Source organism: Antedon mediterranea, chromosome 7 (assembly GCF_964355755.1).
Source record: "Antedon mediterranea chromosome 7, ecAntMedi1.1, whole genome shotgun sequence".
NCBI lineage: Eukaryota > Metazoa > Echinodermata > Crinoidea > Comatulida > Antedonidae > Antedon > Antedon mediterranea.
The window spans coordinates 22241464-22263637 of NC_092676.1; the positions used below are offsets into that span (position 1 = coordinate 22241464).

Below are 22174 nucleotides of genomic sequence, written 5' to 3' on the forward strand. Positions count from 1 at the left end.
TTTCGGTAGAGATAATTAAATTTCCATTAAAATAGATTACACCAGTTTTACAAAACCTTTTATTTATGTATTTGTGTCTGTCCATTCAAAGTAGTTTGAAATTGATCGGATCAACAGCCTTCACCATAATTATTATCAATCATCGTATCTTCTGAATTACGTTACCTGATACTGACTGGATCTAAAAAAAAAGTAAAAGAGTTTTGTGTTCCGTACTGCATTTGCGCAAGTAGTCTAGTCTCAAGTGTTACCCCGATGGAATTAACCTGGTAAACCCGAGAGACATATTTGACCGACAATCGACGCTCCTGATTTCCCGTTGGTGTCAAACCGATACATTTAATTAGTGATGGAACCGCATGCGATTTATTTTCCATACGTGACTTGCACATTTAGGTGCAATCGTTCTAAATTGTTACCAATTCATTGAATATAAAACCTCTCATCGACACAAAACATAAACATTGCATGCAGTATCACAAAATCGAACTTATAATCATTCAAAATCAAAGAAAGGCCTATACAATGCTGACCTAACCGATTGGTCGAAGGAAAATGCGTTTTAAATAAAGGGTTTCATCCGTAACAACCTCCCCCCCCCCCCTCTATTTTTTGCTGCACTTTTTTTTCGGATGATGAATGCATGTTAACAATAGTGCATCGCCTTTGTATGTAACAATAGATGGTATATAGAATACATTAGTTAAGTGTAATTTTCTCGTGATGTTTTTACACGCACATTTTGAAACACCAAAGAACCTAATTATAAGTTCGTTAATGTAACAGAAAACAACAATTGATTTATTACAAATTGCTTTAGTCTCTTGTTGCAAAATGTCTCGACCGAATATAACAGATTCGATTTACCGTAGTAATCTAACTGTCAAAGGATATAAACACTTATATTAAAGGTAAGTGCTGAACGATCCTAATAAGGTGAAACTAATAAACGAATACAGCATATATAACCCTTTGGCCTTTAGATGAAAATAGCATTGGATTGCAAAGAAGACATTTCTAACTAAGAATAATAACAATAAAATTATAAATAACCGAAGGCGTTCTGGTCGTTTCTATAGCAACAAGATACAATAGAACCCCTTCTTTGGAACATTCCTATTCAGGGGACAATTCGAACGAGGAGAAACACATGTTTTAACACTACAGAAAACCGATATTTAGTAGTGGGGCCTGTTATGGCTCAAATAAAAATACGTGAAAATAACATGAGGAAATAATATTACGGCAAACCTAATTCACGGGACATGCACACATATACTTTTTTTTCGTACAAAAGTTTGGGACCCCTCATGAAACTTCACAAAATCATACACATGAATAGTTTCCGATGCACTTTGGTGTCATGTAAGACTACAATTCGGTAATGATCGAGCTGTTAGTCGAATGGTTTAGATATGGGCTTTAGGCCTACATGTCGATTCGAATCCCATGAGCAACTTATTTTTACTTCGTGGTTAAGGAGAGATTATTTTGAAGGTTAGGTTAAGTTATAATTTAGGACGTATTTTCTTTCAAATAGACGGGTCCCCAACTAATTGAAAAAAAAAAACACTCGTTGCCATAAACGGCTGCGTTGAAGCTATTGTTTATATAGTCGATAACCGACAAAATAATGAAATAATAGCATATGTTCACTACTGTATAGTTTATTAACAAGTAAACACAGCATGCGACAATTACTTTTTTATATATATAATTGTAATTCGAATTTTATTTTATTGACTAATTTGTTTAATCTATTATTTTCAGTTTAGCCTACATTAGAGTCACCATTATTATGATTATACACCCACATGACGTAATATACTACAGTAGTATACTTCAAAATGAACCCCAGAAGGCACACTCACGTTTTGTTGGTGTTTTTTTATTATGGGCAGGAACAGTTCCAAAATGTTGGGAAAGGGGTTTAAACGCGGTTTCTTTTCACTTTTCAGACCTCTGGATCTGCTTCTTAGTTGGTTCTTATTACGGATAATAGTAGGCCTAGTATTGTGGTACAGTATGTTTTATGCTATCGCATTATGGTGAAGAATGTGGGTTCCACTAGAGTTGGAAACTACATAACATACTTAGTTAACATCTTTTTAGGGCTATACCACTAACAAAAATTAAGTTATCACAAACCATACAATGGCATGGCTAGGTTAACAAGTCATGTTAATAAAGTAATATCAAGAGTAAGAAAACCAACATTATAAGGGATCGTGTCAAAATGATTCTACTGGGGTAACTATTCAGTAGACAAATTTCGACGTGATCCCTTACCAGACCTATGTAAATATTTGGAAAGACAAAGCAACTATATTCTCTATACAAAATATACAATCTACACATAGAATTATTAATTAATAAGAACTATTAATTGCATTCAACATTGGAATTATTTTTTATGTTTACTTTGGACTAGAAACATAACATAATTATGACATAAAATAAAATAGATATGAATTGCTATCATTATAAACATTGAACTAGTACATTTACGATAAATTAGGATATGATGATCATAAACAATACAATACTAAATGTTTATATTAAATTATTATCTAAACACACACTTTTTTCTGTGGGAGATTTTCGAACATGAAAACGTAATTAAGTCACAATTACGGCAGTAATTCTATTACATGATTATATGCAGTAAATTAGCAATGTCTGAATGTTATAAAAAGAAAACTATAAAGAAATACAAATGAATACAAACATAGAAAATCTTAGATCACACATCTTGTTTTGTAAAAAAAAAAGCTGATATGATGGTAAAATAGCCAGGGATGGAAAACAATATTACATTCTATAAATAATAATTTTTAATAAGTAGAGTAATTATTTCATTTTATCCATTATTAAAATAACTATTACAAATAAATTTATTTTAATACAGTGTTTTAATTATATAGCTTATCCACCATAAATCTAAATTATTTTATTATAATAATAATACGGATTATAATAAAACAGTAATGATAATTATACATATATCTCGCCTATGAATACATTAATTTGAACTTTGACCTGGTTACCACCTACAGTACAAATGTAAAACACACACAATTTCATCTTGTATATCATACCTTTAACTACAGTATAATGTATATTAATTTGTTCCATTATTTCATATATTATCTCTTATTTCTTGGTCCAATTTTCTGATTCTGTGATGTCAAATATGAAATAGATGCAAGAACTAGAGAGGGCATACTGTAAATTTAGAACTTGACGTGGATATTCTTCTTATAAAACCAACCAAACAAGATGGTTTTATAAAAGAACAAAAAGGTATGCTTTGTCAGAAACAATATATTGTTGTATAAGACAAAGATCACATTGCAATTAATTAATTATGATTTTATTGGCGATTAGACCTCAACTAATCAGTGCTTTTGAAATGCGTTGATATCCTTTCATGGGTTGGAAATGAGTTGTGATGTTGGGGCAATCGGGTGTGACCATTGCAACAAATCATCGCATGCCAGAATTCAGTATTAGAATCTACTTAGCAGACAAAACAAGCAGAAGCGTTTTCAGTACTGAAAAATAAAATATTCATGTCAAGGTTTTAAGAGAGTATAAGAAATGTGTATTGTATTGCGAAATTTACCAACCACATCGGCCCTCTAGTTCTTGTACTATCTATTGCAACAATCAACCAAATACAATTTATTTCTTGGGGTTAACATCACCAGCCAGAATACGTATGTCTTTGTTGGTCAATATTTCTACCGCCTTATCGTTAGGTGTCACTGAGTTGTTGATCATCGCCTTGGCAACGCTGACCGTAGGAGCAGTGCCAGCTGTCGGCATGAAATATTCCAACGGCTTCGCAAGTTTGTGAAAGACTGATTCAAAAAATCGCTTTTCTTCTCGATCGCAGAGCAGTAACCTGTCAAAAGTGAATTACTATAGATTAGTATTTTACATAAGTCTCCCAAACAATATCTGCCCACACACTATTTCTATCTTTTCACTACAGTAAGTAAATGGATGATAAAAGACCTTCTTGTTTTCTTTTTGACAGGGCTGTAGAGAGAGGTTAAAAACAAACAAGGATGTTGTTTAAAGTAGATGGGCTATGCTGGCGGATAGGTGGTGGAAAGTGTACATTTCAGATGAATCAACCTAAAATGAGAATGCTTACCCTGGCCTATAGATGGAAACTCGCTGGAAACTTAACTCCTGCACATGCTCTTCAGCCAAACCCTACAAAATATCAAATAAAAATACTTAAAAATCACTCTACATCTTTGTTTTTGCATTATTCATCCTGTGCCACAAATATCTCAAAATGTTAACCATTGAAATGGGAGAAAATATTAATACAGTAGTATGAAATTAATCATTTAAATGATACATTTGATATATCAAATATACAGTATTATTAAATTAATAATTAATATTATATTTCTTTTTTATTTCAGCAATCACCAAACTGTATTGAATCACCGATCCTATAAAAATGGTAAGTTTTTGACTTGCAGAACAATTTGTGTTTTTCCAGTGGAATGGATTGCCTCTCTGTACGACAGGGACTCGGTGACTGTGACTCATGCTAATCATTGGCGACATGTTGTTAAGTTACCGACGATGTTTAAAAAATGCATGGATTTGAACCTACACATCTTGGTAAATAAGTAATGTTAACTACCAATCCCACACTGTCACTAATATTATACAGATATTGCTTGCTTAGTGTGTAATTATAATATAACATTTGACATCAACAATAGAAATATATTTTTATCAAAGGGATTATATTTTCCCGATATTACAATATAAATTACAAAATAAAATGTTTGATCCTCAGAATGGTAGTCATGTGATGCCATTTCGACCAATCATGTTCTGGTATTTACATAAGCTATGCAACTAATACTTATTTCACAATGGGAATTGTTTCTATTGTTTTCATATAACTGCTTTTTATTACCTTTGTTTTGGGGTACAAGAAGTAGCTGTTTTTGTTAGATCCCTGTGATGTAACAAGATTGAAATGCTTGCAGCCACCTGCTTTAGCTAGCTTAGCCGAGTTCACAACATAATCATGGTCTACCTTCTTGAATCCCTCCTGAAAACAAAAGTAATCTTCAAAACATAATAGGCTATGGGATGGTATTAAAACATAGTTAAACAAGACAAGCCTACTTTTTTTGGTCTCAGAGAGGTCCATTGGACACATATCAGCTAGTGCCATACTAAGGACTAATAGATTTTTCTTACCACACCAGCTTTTCCTTTTGTTGTTCCTAGGCAACAGAATGCTACATCGCATCCTTTGAAGTCCTCCTCATGTTTGCTTTCCAACTCATCAAAATTAACAATCTTTTGCTCCTGCCAAAACAAAATCAGAAAATAATCTTGAAAGAGACTGTTGTACTTCATTGGCACAAAGAGAAAATAAGAGGATAGGTCTGCAAGTGAACAGGTTAAAATTTGGTTCCAATTACTGTAGGATTGACATTGACTAATGACAAGCGAGTGTTTGGATAGTCCATTGATTGTGATTACTTAATTTGTTGCTCCTATTACTGCTATGAATATGAATAGGTGTCATACTTACTAGGTCAATTTCTTTGTACAGGTCATCTTCATACTTAATTTCTCTTCGACCAATCAAGATCACTTTGCTGAAAACCTTTGCTTTACAAAGTTCTTTTACTAATTCCTTTCCGACCTCGCCTGATAAAGATAAAAAACAAATTATTTTGAAATAAAAAGTGAAAGGAGTGATCGGGACAGGAGGTGTGGTGGTCTTGCATGTAGTCATCAATTGATCTCAGATCAATTGTCAATTATTGATATTAAAATAATCAAACTTTTCAGATTAAAATGTTCCAGGCTAGCTAGTAGTAGTAGATTTATATTTTACCAGTGGCTCCTAACACATATGCCTTTTGACCAAGAGCACGGAACTTCTCCATGGCTTCAACAAGAGCCTGATTTACAGGTTTCTTTGGTGCTTCTGGTGCGGCACCACCAGTGGCAGTGTCTTCTTTTGCAGCCTCTGCTGGTGCTGCTGCAGCTGTGTTCTGAGTTGCTTCAGATGGCTTTGCCTCGTTGCTGTCTGCCGCTACTACTGGTACCGATTCTTGGGTTTCTGCCATTTCTTTTAAACTTGAAATAAATAACAACTTTAGTATAGAATTATATTCTTATTGCATAGCATATTCTTATTTTATTGCAAATAAAAATTTGTCAAAATAATTATTCAATTTCAAGCGGCATGCTCACACCAGAATTTGCTAGCCCTGTCTGCAGGCGTCATACGCTTTGCAATTACACACAAAACTAATATTAATACTTTACCTAGATCACACCCGATAGCGTATACTACGCCAGCTTTGGTGCAGCCTTACCCCGTTTAATACGTGTGAACACACTCTAACCCAGGTCCCTCCCTGTTTTGTTTTCACACACACAATCACCGTACCGTATGGTGGATGGATGCCTGGTCATCACATTCACTGTGTACTGCGTGTTTAGCAACTAAATCCTAGCAGCCCAGTGCAGACAGATTATTCATAGTGCAAAATATAACAGAATGAAATGAATGAAATTTAAAATACCTTAATTATAAAATAAAAACTTTACAAAAAATAATTCGGTCTGCCCAGCGTGACTCTGCAGCTGCTGTGTGTACTTTCAACAACCTACAGTACTTTCCACCTTACCGTAAAGCGAGAGGGCGCTATTGATATTGGTGGGACATTATTTGGTACATAATTGGCTACCTAAAATAGAATCAGAGTAGCTGTAAATTAATTATATGGAACGGACGGAATCGGGGACGGAATTCGAGAAATAAAAACAAGTCAACCGTAATTTGTGGAAAGTCGACCCCACCCTATGATTACGAAAACAATGACGTATTATTTTTAGTTAAAATGTAAAAGATACTAAAAACAAGCCTCTTCGAGCACTAGGAGGCCTAGCCTACCACTTTTTGTTGTGACTGTTATGCGCGATTTGAACGATTTGCGCAATTTGAAATTGCGCAAAAAAAATCCTTGCGCAATTTGAATTGAAACATGTGTTTCAAATTGCGCAAGCAACGTATTAAATTGCGCAAGTAATCTGCAAATTGCGCAAGGTTTTTCGACAGATTGTGAAATCATGCACACCCATATTTTTATAGTAATTTCTAAGAATGATTCAAAATTAAAGATAAATATCGCATTTCCTTATTTTAGTAGTGCAAATATTGTTATAAGTTAGCATACCGTCGAAGAACCGACGAAGGAAAACGAAGCGGTGGTGTTCCACCAGGCGGGCGCGGCGCGGGCGGCCGGCTATACTACTCTAGCCTAGCTAGGGTCTGGACTACTGATACTGACAAGGTTACATGGCCTAGCTTAAACTAATATTAAAAACTTAATTTTTACATTTATTTTGATTTATTTCAAGTTACAGTGATAATATTATTTAATTGTAATAATAAATGTTATGTATTTATTATACACATGTTATCTTCGCGTTTATTTTTTTAGTTTCCAATAAAAATTTACAGTTCGTTTTCAAATTGCGCAAAGGTGTCATATTGCGCAAGAACTATCTTGCGCAATTTACAAATTGTGCAGCGCAATTTAAAATTGCGCAAAGATTTTCTTGCGCAATTTGAAATTGCGCAAGTTGATTGCGCAATTTGAAATTGCGCAAAAAAATCCTTGCGCAATTTGAAATTGCGCAAGAATTCTTTGCGCAATTTGAAATTGCGCAAGGATTTTTTTGCGCAATTTCAAATTGCGCAAATCGTTCAAATCGCGCATAACATGACGACGAGTGTCGCGCGTTTTCCCCAGAACCATAGTTGGTTACCGGTTATGTATCAAACTTTTACCTCTGAGAGTGCTGTTTCCCTTCAATATTGCCAGAAATGAAAAAATATATAATTACAGTAAAACATACTTTAGATATTCTGCTTTATCTTAAAATATACATTAGACAATTTTTTTTAAAGTTTTATTTACATTTCCCTTATTGTTTAGATAACGAGGTATGCTTTAATTGAAAATGTATATAAACTAGACTCAAACATCTGGCAATTTTGTTTGCGCGCTATGTTGTTTGATGCATGTTATGACTTCTATTTAGACTTTAATTTTTATAAATTATGGATTCTGCGAAAGATTCCGTAGTTGATAAAGTTCCTGATGGCTTTTTTGAGAACATGAAATATTATTTTATTGGAAATGTTGATGATAAGGTAAGAAACTGTTTTTAAAATACATTTTTTATGATATTTTCGCAAGCTGTGTTGGCTAGGGCCTACTAGCTAGCTAGGCTACTCGCTCGGCTTGCAGCTAGCAGTAGCAGCAGGGCCCGGGGGAGGATAGGCCAATCTGCATATAGGTTGTGTACTAGAGGCTAGGCCTAGATCATTCAAGTTCACTCAGTTGAGTAATTTTAAGACATTTTGTTGGGAATAAATAGGTCTTATGTATGCTAGGCCTAAGTAAGTAATTATTTTCTTGCTTGTTAGGCCTTACGGTGAAGATGAAAACATTTTTTCTTGTTCCTCATTAAGCATAATAAGTGAACTCTCTTGATTCATATACATAAAAATAAATTAATCACGTATTAAAAAGTTCCACGAAAATTTTCCTGACATTTTAAAGAAATCTTGATTTTAAAAGTATAAAAGAATATATTTTCGCAGTTGCCATTTTGTATCACATGACATCAGTTAAACCAATCATACGCGACGTTTAGGCAGCAGACGTCAAAATCAGCACGATGTAAACACGAAATGGCGTCCGACGAGGAAGGATCTTCTCGCTCAGACAAAGTAAAGTTGAAATGTTTTTTCCAAATTTACAAGCATTCAAATGAAATTATCAGTCCAATTACTGAGATTCGATGGAATAAAGTGTTGCTCTGTTCAAAGAGTTGGATAAAATTAGATGGAGACGGCAAGGAAATCGCCATACATTTGACGGAGCTTGGTATGTCTGATGAAGGTAAATCGTTTGACGATGTCGTACGCGAGCATCCAGGCTTAGGTTTTCATGCTACCTGTTACAGGCGATATACTGATACATCTCGACTAAAAAAGGTAATATTTGGTTTATTATTATCAGAATACTCTAAGAGTTAATAATATAGTTAAATGATACAGTATATAGGGTGCTACTGCACTTACTTATAGATCTATATTGTGCCCTTATTAGTTTCTGTGCTTGGTTGTTGATTGGGCTTTCTACTAGTACCAGTACTACTACGTAGGCCTAGGCCCTAGGCCTAGGCCATATTATATTATACAGTATATATTATTCAGTAGGCTACAAAATTAATTTTAGTTAAATACCAATATAGGCTCTATATAAGACAAAATAAAATGCTGTATAAATTAATTATACGTTGAAATTGATGTTTAGGCTGAAACAAGAGTTGCCAAAAAGAGATCCCAAGCAGGAGACAGTGAGAGCCCAGATGAGCCACCAGTTAAGAGGGCCAAGCATTTTTTGAGAAGTAGTTCAGCCACAGCAATGGTTCAAAAAGCCACAATTTTGCCAAAGAAATGTATCATTTGTAAATTGCAAGACAAATTAGTGACGATCCAAGGCAAAAGAGGTCATGATAAATTAAAAAAGGCTTTAACAGATGATGCAGGTAATTATTTGAAGAAAAAAAATTCACTTGTTATTGTTGTTTCTCCTATCCTTGAAATTTGTAAACATATGGTTAATTAATCAATCTGCTTTCTAATCCCCATCCTATAATGAGTTTTGCAGGCTCAACTGATGTAATCCAATTAGAAAACCTTCCTACTGTACAGCATAATGAGGTGTTCCAGGACATTTCTTCCATGTGAACCTTTGCTATATAGTGTAATCATGGAGCTATACATTTTATATCTCCATGCTGTAGTTATGCATAACAAAATATCATTTCAATCATTTAGGAATTACACACTATTGCTTTTGTTGATTTGATTTATGACAGGAATGTTGCGAAAAGCTGCAGAAATGAGAGAGGACGAAAGTATTTTAAAAGACATTCGAGGCAAAAGCTGTGCTTGTATTGAAGTGCGATATCATGACCAATGTTACAAAAACTACACCAAAATAGTTGTTAATTCACGTAAACGACATGATTCTGGAAAGTGAGTAAAACGTAACTTTCTAAAACTCTGTTGGTTTTTTAAATTTACATTTTAAATTTTTTTTTTATTTGCTTCAGTCTAAATGTTGAATTTTTAAACACCAAAATCTATAAAATATTAAAATATATTTTAATAATACAGTATTTATTATTATTTACAGGGAATTGGAAAGTGTTTTTTTAACATATAAGCAAAGCTATAAGGTATTTTGCAGAGATGTAATTGATAAACGGTTACAGTATGGACAGGAGATACTAAGACTCGCAAAACTCCAAAAGCTTTTCATGAAATCAATTGAAAAAACAGAAAAAGTTTACTTGTCAACTATAAGGTAGGCTGTCGATCCCTTCTTAAAAACGATGAAATAATTTTGTAATATTTTTGAGATCCAGTTACTGTAATAATTTCTTCATTTTATCTGTGTTACAATTAATTATAATCAATTAATGTGTTATTTATAGATCAGACGTGTTGAAGAAGAAGCTCAGGATGGATTATCCTAACCTAATTTTTCATTCACCCACAAGAAGGTTAGTTGCTTAGTGTGTTTATATTAAATGATTATTTCACCAGGGATAATTTAAAAAAAAAATCTTTTTGTGGATTGGTCAAACTAAATATTTTATTTATTTTTTCTTAATTAGAAATGAATCAGTTCTGGTGTACTTTAGCAATGTATCCCCAGGATTTGTGGCTGATCCATTTTTGTCATCAGGAAAAAGTACAACGGAGACAGATGAATCATCAAAGTATGACATAGATATTCCAACTACTTCTACAACACACGAAATCTCCACTGATGGTGACAATAGAGACAAACTAAGGACTCTATATTTTGCAGGTACGGTTAAAATACAATAACTTGTATATATTGGTTTATTTTTAAATAACAACAATAAATGTTATTGCATAATTAAGGAAATGCTGTGGATCAAAGAGGTGAAAGCTGTATGCACTCAAAAAACAAAACTGTTATGATAGTAAGTGGTGTCGATCATAAATGCTGTACACAATACAGTATATGCTTTATATAAATTTATTATTACTATGTTTCATTCACCCAATGCTATAAAATGTACTTGCAGGTACGATAGTAAATAATGCCATCAAATCAAACAAAGGTATGCAGAGTGAATGGCCTCCAAGAGCAGCGGACATTAATGATGTTGACATATCTGAAATTGTGCCATATGAGTTGTTTAATCTAATCGCAAAGTGTGTTGGTGCTGCAGAAGATACTATACAAACCTCATTTTCAGATGTTACTGAAGAAACTCGAACGAAAATTTTATCGATATGCCAGGACATCCTGTACCTTGCTTGGAAAGGAAGAAGGCAGACTCCAAAGTCACTTGCTCTAGGATTAACTGTTCGAGTGTGAATGAGATGAGTGTGAAAACAGGACAAGAGAAGAAGAAGAAGAAAAAGAAGACACACCAGACTATGGCATTGAAGATGATGAATTAGACTATGGTGAATTAGACTATGAGGAAGATGAATATGAAATATAGTTTATACGGTTTTGAATGCAACAAAATCATCATAAAAAGTAACTGTAATGTAATAGGCCTACACTATAACCAATGTGAAACACTAACCATGGTTATGCAAACAGAAACTGTGAGCATGTGAATAAAAAAAAAGATTTAAAAAAAATGAAAACAAAATGGAAACCATGAGAATATAAATAAATAATATAACCATGAGAATATAATAATAAAAACTGTAACCATGAGAATATAAATAAATAATGTAACCACGAGAATATAATAATAAAAACTGTAACCATGAGAATATAAATAAATAATTTAACCATGAGAATATAATAATAAAAACTGTAACCATGAGAATATAAAGAAAAATAGTAACTATGAGAATATAAAGAAATTGTGTAACCATTAAAAGAAATTGTGTAACCATGAGAATATAAAGAAAAATATTAACCATGAGAATAAATACAATTACATTGAAACAAAACAAATATTTGATGTTTGTATTTTATTTAATAATTTAAATTTACTATTGCATTGGTGTTTATTACTAGGAATATGTGTTCTATATGTTTCACAGTTAAATCATATCAGTCACTCTGTACATCCTACGGTATAAACTTCGCATAATATTGCTGCTGTATTTCTACTGCTATTAATAGCCTACCTGTCGGGAGAAACCATTATACGAACAGTTGAAGCCATTTGTAATTATAAATGTTTTAATGTCGGGGGATAATTATTAACTCTAAATTTTAATTTTAGAGTTAATATAAATTTGTATTCACCAAATTTATTTAAAAAAATAAAGAATAAATCTATTTTGATATTAAATAACTTGCCTATATATTTCTTATAAACCGTGATAATAATAGTACAGTCTAGTTATAGTGCGCCACCAGTTGTTTCAGCCTCGCTATTTCGTAAGAAATCGTTGGCATATTTACCAATTTTAACGGTAATTTTCTACCAAACGCCAGGTATTTTTTTGTGGAACTTTTACTTTTTGTACTATTAGTATTTATTTAGAACAGTATATGTGGTAAAAAAGTATTATGCTTGATGAGGAACGGGATTGCTTTTCCAGGCATCATTTCAGCTTCGCCGTAAGGCCTATGTGTTGTGTGTTGAATGAAGCAATTTTAAATTGGTAATTTTGCGTGCACAAACAATTTAGGCCTAGGCCTAGAAGTTCTAAGTTTAAAAAAAAGCCGAACGAACACGAATAATAATATTTAATAAAGCCGCCTATGCCTAGGCCTAGTTTATAAATATTACAATTTGTTACAATTTAATTTGATAGACATTTAGTAATAGTAATACATACTGTATGTTATGCGCGATTTGAACGATTTGCGCAATTTAAAATTGCGCAAAAAAATCCTTGCGCAATTTGAAATTGCGCAAAGAATTCTTGCGCAATTTAAAATTGCGCAAGGATTTTTTTGCGCAATTTTAAATTGCGCTGCACAATTTGTAAATTGCGCAAGATACTTCTTGCGCAATATGACACCTTTGCGCAATTTGAAAACGAACTGTAAATTTTCCCATACATGGCTAGGCTAGGCCTAGGCAGAGGAGTTTAAAATTTAGTATTTTATTATATAGGGTAAATAAGACCATTTCAATGAAGATAATGTTAATACTCACTTTTTAAGTTTTTAATATTAGTTTAAGCTAGGCCATGTAACCTAGTCAGTATCAGTAGTCCAGACCCTAGCAAGGCTAGAGTAGTAGGCCTATAGCCGGCCGCCCGTGCCGCGCCCGCCTGGTGGAACACCACCGCTTCGTTTTCCTTCGTCGGTTCTTCGACGGTATGCTAACTTATAACAATATTTGCACTACTAAAATAAGGAAATGCGATATTTATCTTTAATTTTGAATCATTCTTAGAAATTACTATAAAAATATGGGTGTGCATGATTTCACAATCTGTCGAAAAACCTTGCGCAATTTGCAGATTACTTGCGCAATTTAATACGTTGCTTGCGCAATTTGAAACACATGTTTCAATTCAAATTGCGCAAGGATTATTTTTGTGTAATTTCAAATTGCGCAAATCGTTCAAATCGCGCATAACACATATACAGTGTACTGTAGCATAGCAAAAAGCTATAGTATACAAAACAACCTTATTGCTACACATTTTGAAAATTGTGTAGCAAAAAATACAATACAAAAATCAGTTTAGCAACATTGCCAAACAAAATGTTTCAATGAAATTTTTCCCTGGTACAGTAATAGTATAGACTAACTATTAGTAATACTATACCTACTGTAGCCTTGGTCCTAGCCGCAGCGTAGTTTAATATATAATAATTCAACATAAAAAAGTAAAATCAACTTACTTAATACATGCTTCTTTTGTGTTTTTTTTTTAGATTCAGGAGCTTTTAGATAAAGGTGGAGGAAAGCAAGATTCATACCTGACTGGTCTGGTGACTTTGGTGATAGCAGACACCGAAGAAAATGACCATCCAGAAATTAGTGAAGCTAAACATCTGTTTGATCTTCCAGTGGTCACTGTAAGTCCATACATATTACAAAAATATGCCAACAGTGCTATCCCCTTCCTTGCCAAACTTCTTAATGATAACTGTATACAATTCCCGTTTTTGACGATCATCTTATGCAATTTCTCTTTCGCTCTCGCAAGTTGTTTTGCCTTGACTCAGCATTTGGTTTTTTGTTTATTTTCCATTGTTTATATTTTGATATTTTAATGTTTTTGATATTTCTTCTGTATTTTTATATTATTGTTAATATTGTTGTACAGTAATTCAGCTTGTGCTGCAATCACGATATTTTTTAATAAATGAATTTTTTTTTTAAATATCGAACTTTCTAAAAACCGAAAACTCTCCCAATACAATACTAGACCTTTCTAGAGTTCAAGCAAAAGGTCCAAAATATTTTTTTACCAATAAACACATTCCAAAATCTAGTCTTTTGAGTGATTGTGCTAAACCCCCTGTTAAAATATTATATACAGTAATAAATTTGGTATTTTGTTTTTATAGCCTGGATGGGTATTAAGGTCATTACAATGTGGGGTGAAGTTACCATTTTCAGCCTTCTCACCAGAGGTCAGTCAACTCTTTACAGGAGTGGTAGCCACACCGTCAAAGGTAATTTTAGTATAATTCATCCCAAAATATGCATGAAGGTTTGGGGAGGGCAAAGAAATAACTATGTGATTTCATACTGTTGTTTTTCGTATAAAAGTATTTTATTTCCAGTTTATACCTTTTTTTCTCCCCTTATTTCTTAGAGATACTTAAAAAGCAACATTTACAAACAATTCTTTAATTAAATAAAAAAAATGAAAATTGAATAATTCATGCTACAATATACATACACTACTACAGTACTGTATATTGACAATATTTTTTATTTATCAATTTTTTGATTTGTAGTAAGTGCATCTATGGTTTTAGAATACGAGTTTTGAATAGTGAAAATGATTTTGTTAGGAGTACCATGAACTGTCTGTTTACTGATCTTCAAATCTCTTCACTAAATGGGAGAAATCCTATTTTAGTGTGATTTTCCATTTTGTATTGATTGTTTTATTCTGAAATAAAGTGTTCAATCAATTAATAACTTGTTATCTTCAGATACCCAAGGATGACTTGAACTCACTATGGGCAATGATAACTTTCTATGGCGGTCGATGCCAACAACAGTTGAACAAGTCTACCACTCATTTGATGGTACTCAAACCGGAAGGGGTAAAATTACTCTTTATCATATTTCTTTTTGCTGTAAGACAATAAATACTATAGCAAAATACAGTAAACCCTATTAAAGTAACACCTGTGGGACCTAATAAAGTGTCCGTTAAATAGCAGAGTCCCCTGAATAGGGGTTAGCCATATTTTTGAACCACATCAATTGTTCTTTTCAGGGTATCCCAAGTAGAGGTGTCTGGTTCTTCTGTAATATTTTTTATAAACTCACCATATTAAATAATTATAGGTACCTATAATTGATCATGAAAATATACTAGGGCAGTTATCTACAGACTGGAAACAAATTTGTTTAGAGTATTTGTTTTTTTTAGTAGGTTATTTGTATTTTTGGGTTTTGCCTCTCTCATTTTAATTAATTTATTGTTAAGTAAGCTTACATGAATGAGAAATGGAAAATAATTTGAAACATTTTTACTTTTGTTTCCAAGAACAAATATGTCCATTCACTGGAACACACTGCTATCAAAATCGTAATGCCAGATTGGGTTACAGATTGTATTGGCAATAAAAAGATTATTGATGAAGAGATATATCACCCAAGACTTCTTCTTGAAGAAGAGATGAAGGAACCAGAAGTAGTCGAAGAGCTCGAAAAGGAAGAAGTAATCGCACCAGTTGCTGTACCGGAAAAGAAAGCGCCCTTGTTTCACATATCAAAACCTTGGAACATTGAAAAACTGGAACCGCTTGAGCCGGTTAAAAAACAGAAAACAAAAACCAGAACGAAGCCAAAAACAGAACGTAAAAAGACTCCTAAATCTCCCAGGGCGGTTGCAAGCTTAGAAAACGCATCATCACCACGGACATTGCGTAACATTACAAATAACACAGGTTTTATGCAATCGCCAATACAAGACCTTGATCCAAGGCAGCTTGCTGAGGTCTTGAGCAGACTTGGGGGTCAGCAAAACCCAGCGCACATGGTAAGCTTCAATGCTATCCCTGGACAGCCTGTACAGCAGCCAACACAGCCACATTTTTTTGGCCATGATCCCACTGTAACATGTAAGTAAATTCTATAAATCTACTCTAGTCTCAAAGTCAATTGAGATCATCAACAATATAGGCCTGAAATAAATAGATTACACAGGACGGTGTGTCAGTACCAGCGTTGTGTATGGTGGTGTACACCCCAGTGAGTGCTAGGCGATGTTACTGAAATGACCATTGTTTATTCTTTATATACTTATATTGTTTTTACTTTACAGGTATACTTGCTGAATTGCTGTATTAGGCAGTTTCAGTGTAGCAGCTGCCATGTTGGAGAAAAGCATTCTAAATGCATCAAGTGCATTGTTTTAATGATTTAAATGTTTATTTTATAGTAACTCCTGATTGCTGCCTGCTTGGTTGCATATTTTTAGTAATTGAATACCCAGAACTAATAGGGAAGGAGTACACAGAGACATGGAAAAAGGTAAAACAAAAATTGTGTCATTTAGTAAAATAGATTCCACTATATACTAAACCTAAAAGTTCAGTCAAACTGGCACTTAATGTGTTCACATTAACCTTGAATTATTAAAAGTAGAGAATAAACATCATATAGTACATTAACAGCAGTACTGTAGGCGACCAACTCTAGCACATACTGTATTTAACCTCAACACAATTTTGTCCCTGGGGTAATTCTGTATGGATAGAAGTTAATGTGTTTTTGTTAATCTGGTTGTGTTATTATGATTTATTTAGGTTAAAAAACTTACAAGTAAAAAACGTTCTGTGATGTTTTTTATTTATCTATTTTTTCAGGTTATCCGTGAACACGGGGGAATAGTTGATGATTGTTATTCCGATCGCATTACTCATGTTTTATGTGATACTCAAATGACAGATATTTTTAAATTAGTAAGGTTTTTCTTTTTTTTTTTATATTTTCATTTAAATCACCACATATAAACGTCTTATTATGTATCTCCTTTTATTTTGTTACTATGTCATTGAAAGTAAATAAATGTTTAAATGCAAAAAAAAAAACAGCCACTAAACCACAAAATGACGTTCAAGAAAATAATTTGTATTATTATAAGAACTTTTTTTAAGAGAATATAAGAATATAGCTACATATGTACATGTTGTTTAATTTATTTTTAGGCTGTGAAGGATAGTAAGCGATGTGTAACAGCCAACTGGTTGAATGATTGCTTAAATCGCAAGAAAATGCTGCCTCCGTGGAAAGCCATTCATTTCCCTGTCTACGCCTACCCAATGCCAACTACTGTGTGTAAGGACCAGGTAAGCAGTAACGTAGAACCTCTATTATAGGACCAGTGTTGTTGTCCTGTCATGAGGAAATGTCCCGAATTATCAAAATCAAAACCATAAACTTTAAGAAAGTCTTTATTTAAGAATTTCTGATATTCTAAATGTAGTATGTATATAGTATGTATCACAAGATAAAATGATTCTATTAGTATAGAAGTAGTGAATGCTTTTGAGTGGAATAGATAGAATATTTTTATAAGTTGAAAGATGTACTGGTCTATTTAGTGAGGTAGAATCAAAGCTAGGCGCTAGGCCCATCGACTTACTGATGGCGATCAGAATTTGACTGCAGAGTAGAGCCATTATAGATGAGCACACTAAAGGTTTCTTTTTCAAATATTATATATCTACAGGTTGTGGCCATTACTGGTTTTGAAGGAAAGGATCGAATTGATGTGAAGACAATGTTAGAGGTTGCAGGCGCCAAGTATACAGGATTCTTTAGCAGAGCAAACACTCTACTTTTATGTAACAGGTAAAATTGTAAACTCTCACAAAAATTAACTATATTAGAAGGGATGTATTGTGGAATAGGATTGTGGATATTGTCATTCATCCGGGTAGTTATAAAAACAAAAGAAATCTAGTCAACTGGACTTGTTGATAGTTACAGTGATGTTCCATGACCTATCCCCAGATGTTTTATTAATAGCTCCTCAACCCCGTCATGGGTCACAGACCAATCGCCACTATACCATAATTCAGCCTGAAAGTAAGTCTAGTTGACTAAATTGATTATTCTAGATTGGAAATAATGTTTATGGTTAAGGACAGGTTAATAGTGAACACCCCTATTAAGTTCACATTTAACTGATATTAAAATTATATGCCGTCTATTTGTTTAGATAACAAAAAAGAAAACTTTACAATTTGATAAATTTTTGTTCAAAAAGAACCCTATTTGAATGACACTTGAATGCATTTTAAAGTATAAATTCAAATTTACTTAAGTTATGTGTTTGTTATAAAACATTTTAAATTATATTGCTCTGTTAATAAGCTCCATATGGACAGTGTTAACATTAATTCAAGGTCTGACCTTAGCTTTGAAAATAATTAGCCTCATGGGACAGTTATCAAATTATGATATATTTTTTTTAAACCATATAATTGGATAGCTAATGTACTTTTTTTCAGCATAAACTAAACCAACCAATGACTTATTGATAAGAATTTTTCTATTAATGTTACCAAGAATATTCATATTAAGATAAAAATGTTAAATGTATATTACTGGTCCTCAAGTTTAACTAGAAACTGAGGAAATTCGGATTAGGCCCTCCACAGACCCACGGCAGCCAGCAGTGCAGCGCCTACCAGATCAGCACACCGGGAGACGATCCCCTACTCTTTTCGAATAGTGTACCAAATTCTTTAACGTGCTGTGTTAAGTACAGTACACGGGACCAACGGCTTTACATCCCATCCGAAGGATGAGGCAATGAGAGTAAAGCATCTTGCCTAAGGATGCAATTAGTATGGTACAGATAAACTCGAACAAATGCCTATCACATGCTAGTCGGATATTACCATTACACCATCACTCTTTGATGTATATACAGCACCCACCGCGATTTCTAGACGGTATCCCATGCAGAACGCAACCGGGCCCAACGTTGCTTAACTTCGGTGATCTGAAGAGAACCGGTGTTTCAACGCAGTATGGCCGTATTAAATTATTAGATGAGATATTAATTCACAGATTGGAAGGAGAGAAATTTGGAAAGGCACGGGAGTGGCGCATACCCTTCGTGAATCTACAATGGTTAAGTGACTTGATCCTGGGTCGAGTGGAAGGAGTCCGGAACTACGCATCACCCCGATATCAACAGTATGATTTAGAAGATCCATTTAGGATTGATTCCTACCAAAATATTCATTTACTGCGTAAGTATTCATTTAATACACGGTATCAGTGGCTGAATTTCAATGGAAGTACACTATGAAATAAGCAAAGAGCTAAATCAAAATGATGCAGTAAAACAGCCATCAGGTTAGGATTAATACATAAGTATATCAACTCTGTGATGAAAAAGTACTCAAGTACAGCCTGAGGACTTCTTTTCCGGCTGCAATTGTAGTAGTTAATATTTGAATACATAAACATTTACTTTGCTTTATTAATTTACTACTGAATTATATAATATTTTATTGTATCCATATCAGACAGACAAATGTTATACTTTCATTTTTCGCAGAACCCTGGATGGTTCCACTGAAGATATCTCCTGCAGCACGAAAGGTAGAAAATACTGTTTATATTATAATTTTAAGGTGTTTTAAAATCTTACAGAAATGATATATTTACAAACTAAAAAACATGAAAAAAAGTAGCAATGGTACCAATTTTGGATTTTTGTTTTACTTTGATTTTTCTTTTATTTTTGAAGGACTTTATTGCTAGCCATGCATCACAAGGTGATAAGAGAAAACATGAGCCCACTAGCCCTGTCGGATCAGCAGCTAAAAAACAAAGGTAATCCATTCCTCTTTCTCTCTTCCAAAACCTTTACCCTAATTTTTTATTCCTTTTTCACTAGTTTCAACCACAAATAACAAATTTAGAGAATTTTGAATTGATTTTTACATTACAAAATACTTTATATTTATAAATTATATTTTACAGGAAAGAAGGTGAAGACTGGGACTGTACAATCACCATCGACCCTCACAGAGCGCCACCAAAAGTTCTATTTACTGGAATCGAACCAAAGATCGTCAAAGAATTAACAAGAGTAATGATGATAATTAATTTAATACACAGAATTTAAATCTGCAACTTCTTTCTGGCTGTTTTAATCGTTCATTATTCACTTTTTAATTTATATATCCATTGATATACCAACAGCATTGCAATTATTTTAGTAATTTGCCGTTTGATTTGTTAAATGAAATGCATATATTTATTTATAAAAATCTGCACAAAGCAATTCTACAGATATGCTATCTTCTTTAAAACTATTGCTTTCCAATGAGCATCCAATATAAAAGGATCTATTTTCATCTCCTCCCAAAAGATGCCACACCTTTATTTGATTTTTTTTCCTATTCATTGAATAATTATTCCATGGTTTGATTTTCTTTCAGAAATTAGAGAGGTTAGGTGGTCAGGTGGCAGACTCTATTCAAACGTGTACCCACTTAGTAGCAGCTAAAGTGAGCAGGACTGTTAAATTCCTATCTGGAGTCTCTGTCTGTGGTCATATAATTTCTCCAGCCTGGTTGGAAGAAAGCTACAAAAGCAGATATATTTTAGGTTAGTTATTCCTTTCAGTCAGTCATTAAACTGAATAGATCCCTAATCTATATTGTGTCAAACGTATCATCTAAAGCTCTATCAAAGTAGTTCGAAAAAAAGTGAGATGTGCCTAAATATGTCAGTGATATGCTCAAATATGGTAGTGATATGACATCATGTCCATATATGGGCACATCACATTTTTTGTCAACCTAGTTTGATAGTGTAGACAGAGTTTAAAACTTCTTTAACATCAAACTCTGCAGTAATATTTTTTAGGAATCCTGGAGAACCTCTTTGGTCGGCTACCTAGTAACTAAAAGTTGTTAATTAAAATACCGCCCTCTATTCTGTTTGTTTACATCACAACAATCATTTTAATTTATGATTTTTTATATTACTTTTAAAAATTAATATGTTTTTTTATACCTGCTATATATTTTGTACAAATATTTAAAGTATTTTACAATAAAACTAAAACTATGATTGATCATGCGACCTTTTAACCTTTACAATCGCATTTTTTTCAATTTGTTCATATGTGGTTTTTTTTTAAGATGAAACAAATTTTGTACTGGCTGACAAAGAAGCAGAGGTGACGTTTAATTTCAATTTAAAGGAATCAATGATGCGATCAAAGCATTGTAAATTGTTTCAAGTAAGTAACAAATAAAGTATTTTACATACATACGACATACTTTATTATCTCCATAAAAAGAAATTACAGTAGCTTGCAAAACAACATATACATACAAAAAAGATCAGACTACCCCACAAGTTACCTTTTATGATCTTCATTTAAGAAAACAATACCCTTGACTACAAAAGAATCACGGTATCTGTTGGTGGTAAAAGCAGGAACTCTCATACGTCCACTTCTGGGAATATAATGCCTGACAATCACATCATAGAGAGGATGAGTCATTATATGACAAAACATAGGCTAGTTTATTGATAATAAAAACATGGAGTGGTTTTTTTTTTACATAAAAAAGACCAGACTGTTTACATAAAACACATTTATGTTTTGTGCAGAATTTAATCTTCTATCTCACCCCTGGAGTGAAACCTGGAATCGATATGATGCGGGACATCATAGAGAGTGCAGGAGGGCGGGTTTTAATCAGTCGTCCATCGCTGAAGAACATCATGGTCATTCGGAAGAACATTGCATCTACTGCTTTCATAGTCGTGACGTGTGATAATGATCTCCCGTCCTGTAGAGATCTGTTTAATGACCACATAGGTAAGAATTAAACATTGTTTCTCTGGGCTCTAGATATTGATAAGAGATTAGAAAACATAC

The 22174-nt window shown here is 33.3% G+C and overlaps 3 protein-coding genes across 4 annotated transcripts in view; 2 read left to right on the forward strand and 1 right to left on the reverse strand.

Moving 5' to 3' along the window:
- Positions 1 to 22174, forward strand: part of LOC140054147 (PAX-interacting protein 1-like) — a 45423-nt gene that overhangs the window by 20928 nt on the left and 2321 nt on the right. The window contains exons 2-17 of one of the 2 annotated variants that reach the window (XM_072099033.1): positions 4443 to 4483; positions 13995 to 14138; positions 14634 to 14741; positions 15231 to 15344; positions 15794 to 16370; positions 16691 to 16782; positions 17118 to 17213; positions 17460 to 17600; positions 17984 to 18105; positions 19333 to 19517; positions 19829 to 19872; positions 20021 to 20106; positions 20257 to 20365; positions 20718 to 20886; positions 21426 to 21526; positions 21904 to 22114. In XM_072099033.1, the coding sequence (XP_071955134.1) occupies positions 4481 to 4483; positions 13995 to 14138; positions 14634 to 14741; positions 15231 to 15344; positions 15794 to 16370; positions 16691 to 16782; positions 17118 to 17213; positions 17460 to 17600; positions 17984 to 18105; positions 19333 to 19517; positions 19829 to 19872; positions 20021 to 20106; positions 20257 to 20365; positions 20718 to 20886; positions 21426 to 21526; positions 21904 to 22114 (2302 nt within the window). In that variant the 5' untranslated portion in view covers positions 4443 to 4480. Of the gene's footprint in view, positions 1 to 4442; positions 4484 to 8077; positions 8225 to 13994; positions 14139 to 14633; positions 14742 to 15230; positions 15345 to 15793; positions 16371 to 16690; positions 16783 to 17117; positions 17214 to 17459; positions 17601 to 17983; positions 18106 to 19332; positions 19518 to 19828; positions 19873 to 20020; positions 20107 to 20256; positions 20366 to 20717; positions 20887 to 21425; positions 21527 to 21903; positions 22115 to 22174 lie in introns of those variants that run through there. The other variant, XM_072099032.1, reaches the window with a different exon arrangement.
- Positions 1871 to 6685, reverse strand: LOC140054148 (oxidoreductase HTATIP2-like). Its single transcript, XM_072099034.1, has 7 exons — positions 6588 to 6685; positions 5891 to 6135; positions 5582 to 5700; positions 5242 to 5352; positions 4952 to 5089; positions 4163 to 4224; positions 1871 to 3907 (listed from the first exon to the last, which is right to left on the reverse strand). The coding sequence occupies exons 2-7, from the start codon at positions 6123 to 6125 to the stop codon at positions 3685 to 3687; spliced, it is 888 nt and encodes a 295-aa protein (XP_071955135.1). The 5' UTR covers positions 6126 to 6135; positions 6588 to 6685; the 3' UTR covers positions 1871 to 3684.
- Positions 8509 to 12216, forward strand: LOC140055079 (uncharacterized). Its single transcript, XM_072100278.1, has 7 exons — positions 8509 to 9073; positions 9396 to 9630; positions 9964 to 10123; positions 10284 to 10454; positions 10585 to 10653; positions 10768 to 10964; positions 11209 to 12216. Exons 1-7 carry the CDS (start codon positions 8768 to 8770, stop codon positions 11502 to 11504), a joined length of 1434 nt encoding a protein of 477 aa, XP_071956379.1. The 5' UTR covers positions 8509 to 8767; the 3' UTR covers positions 11505 to 12216.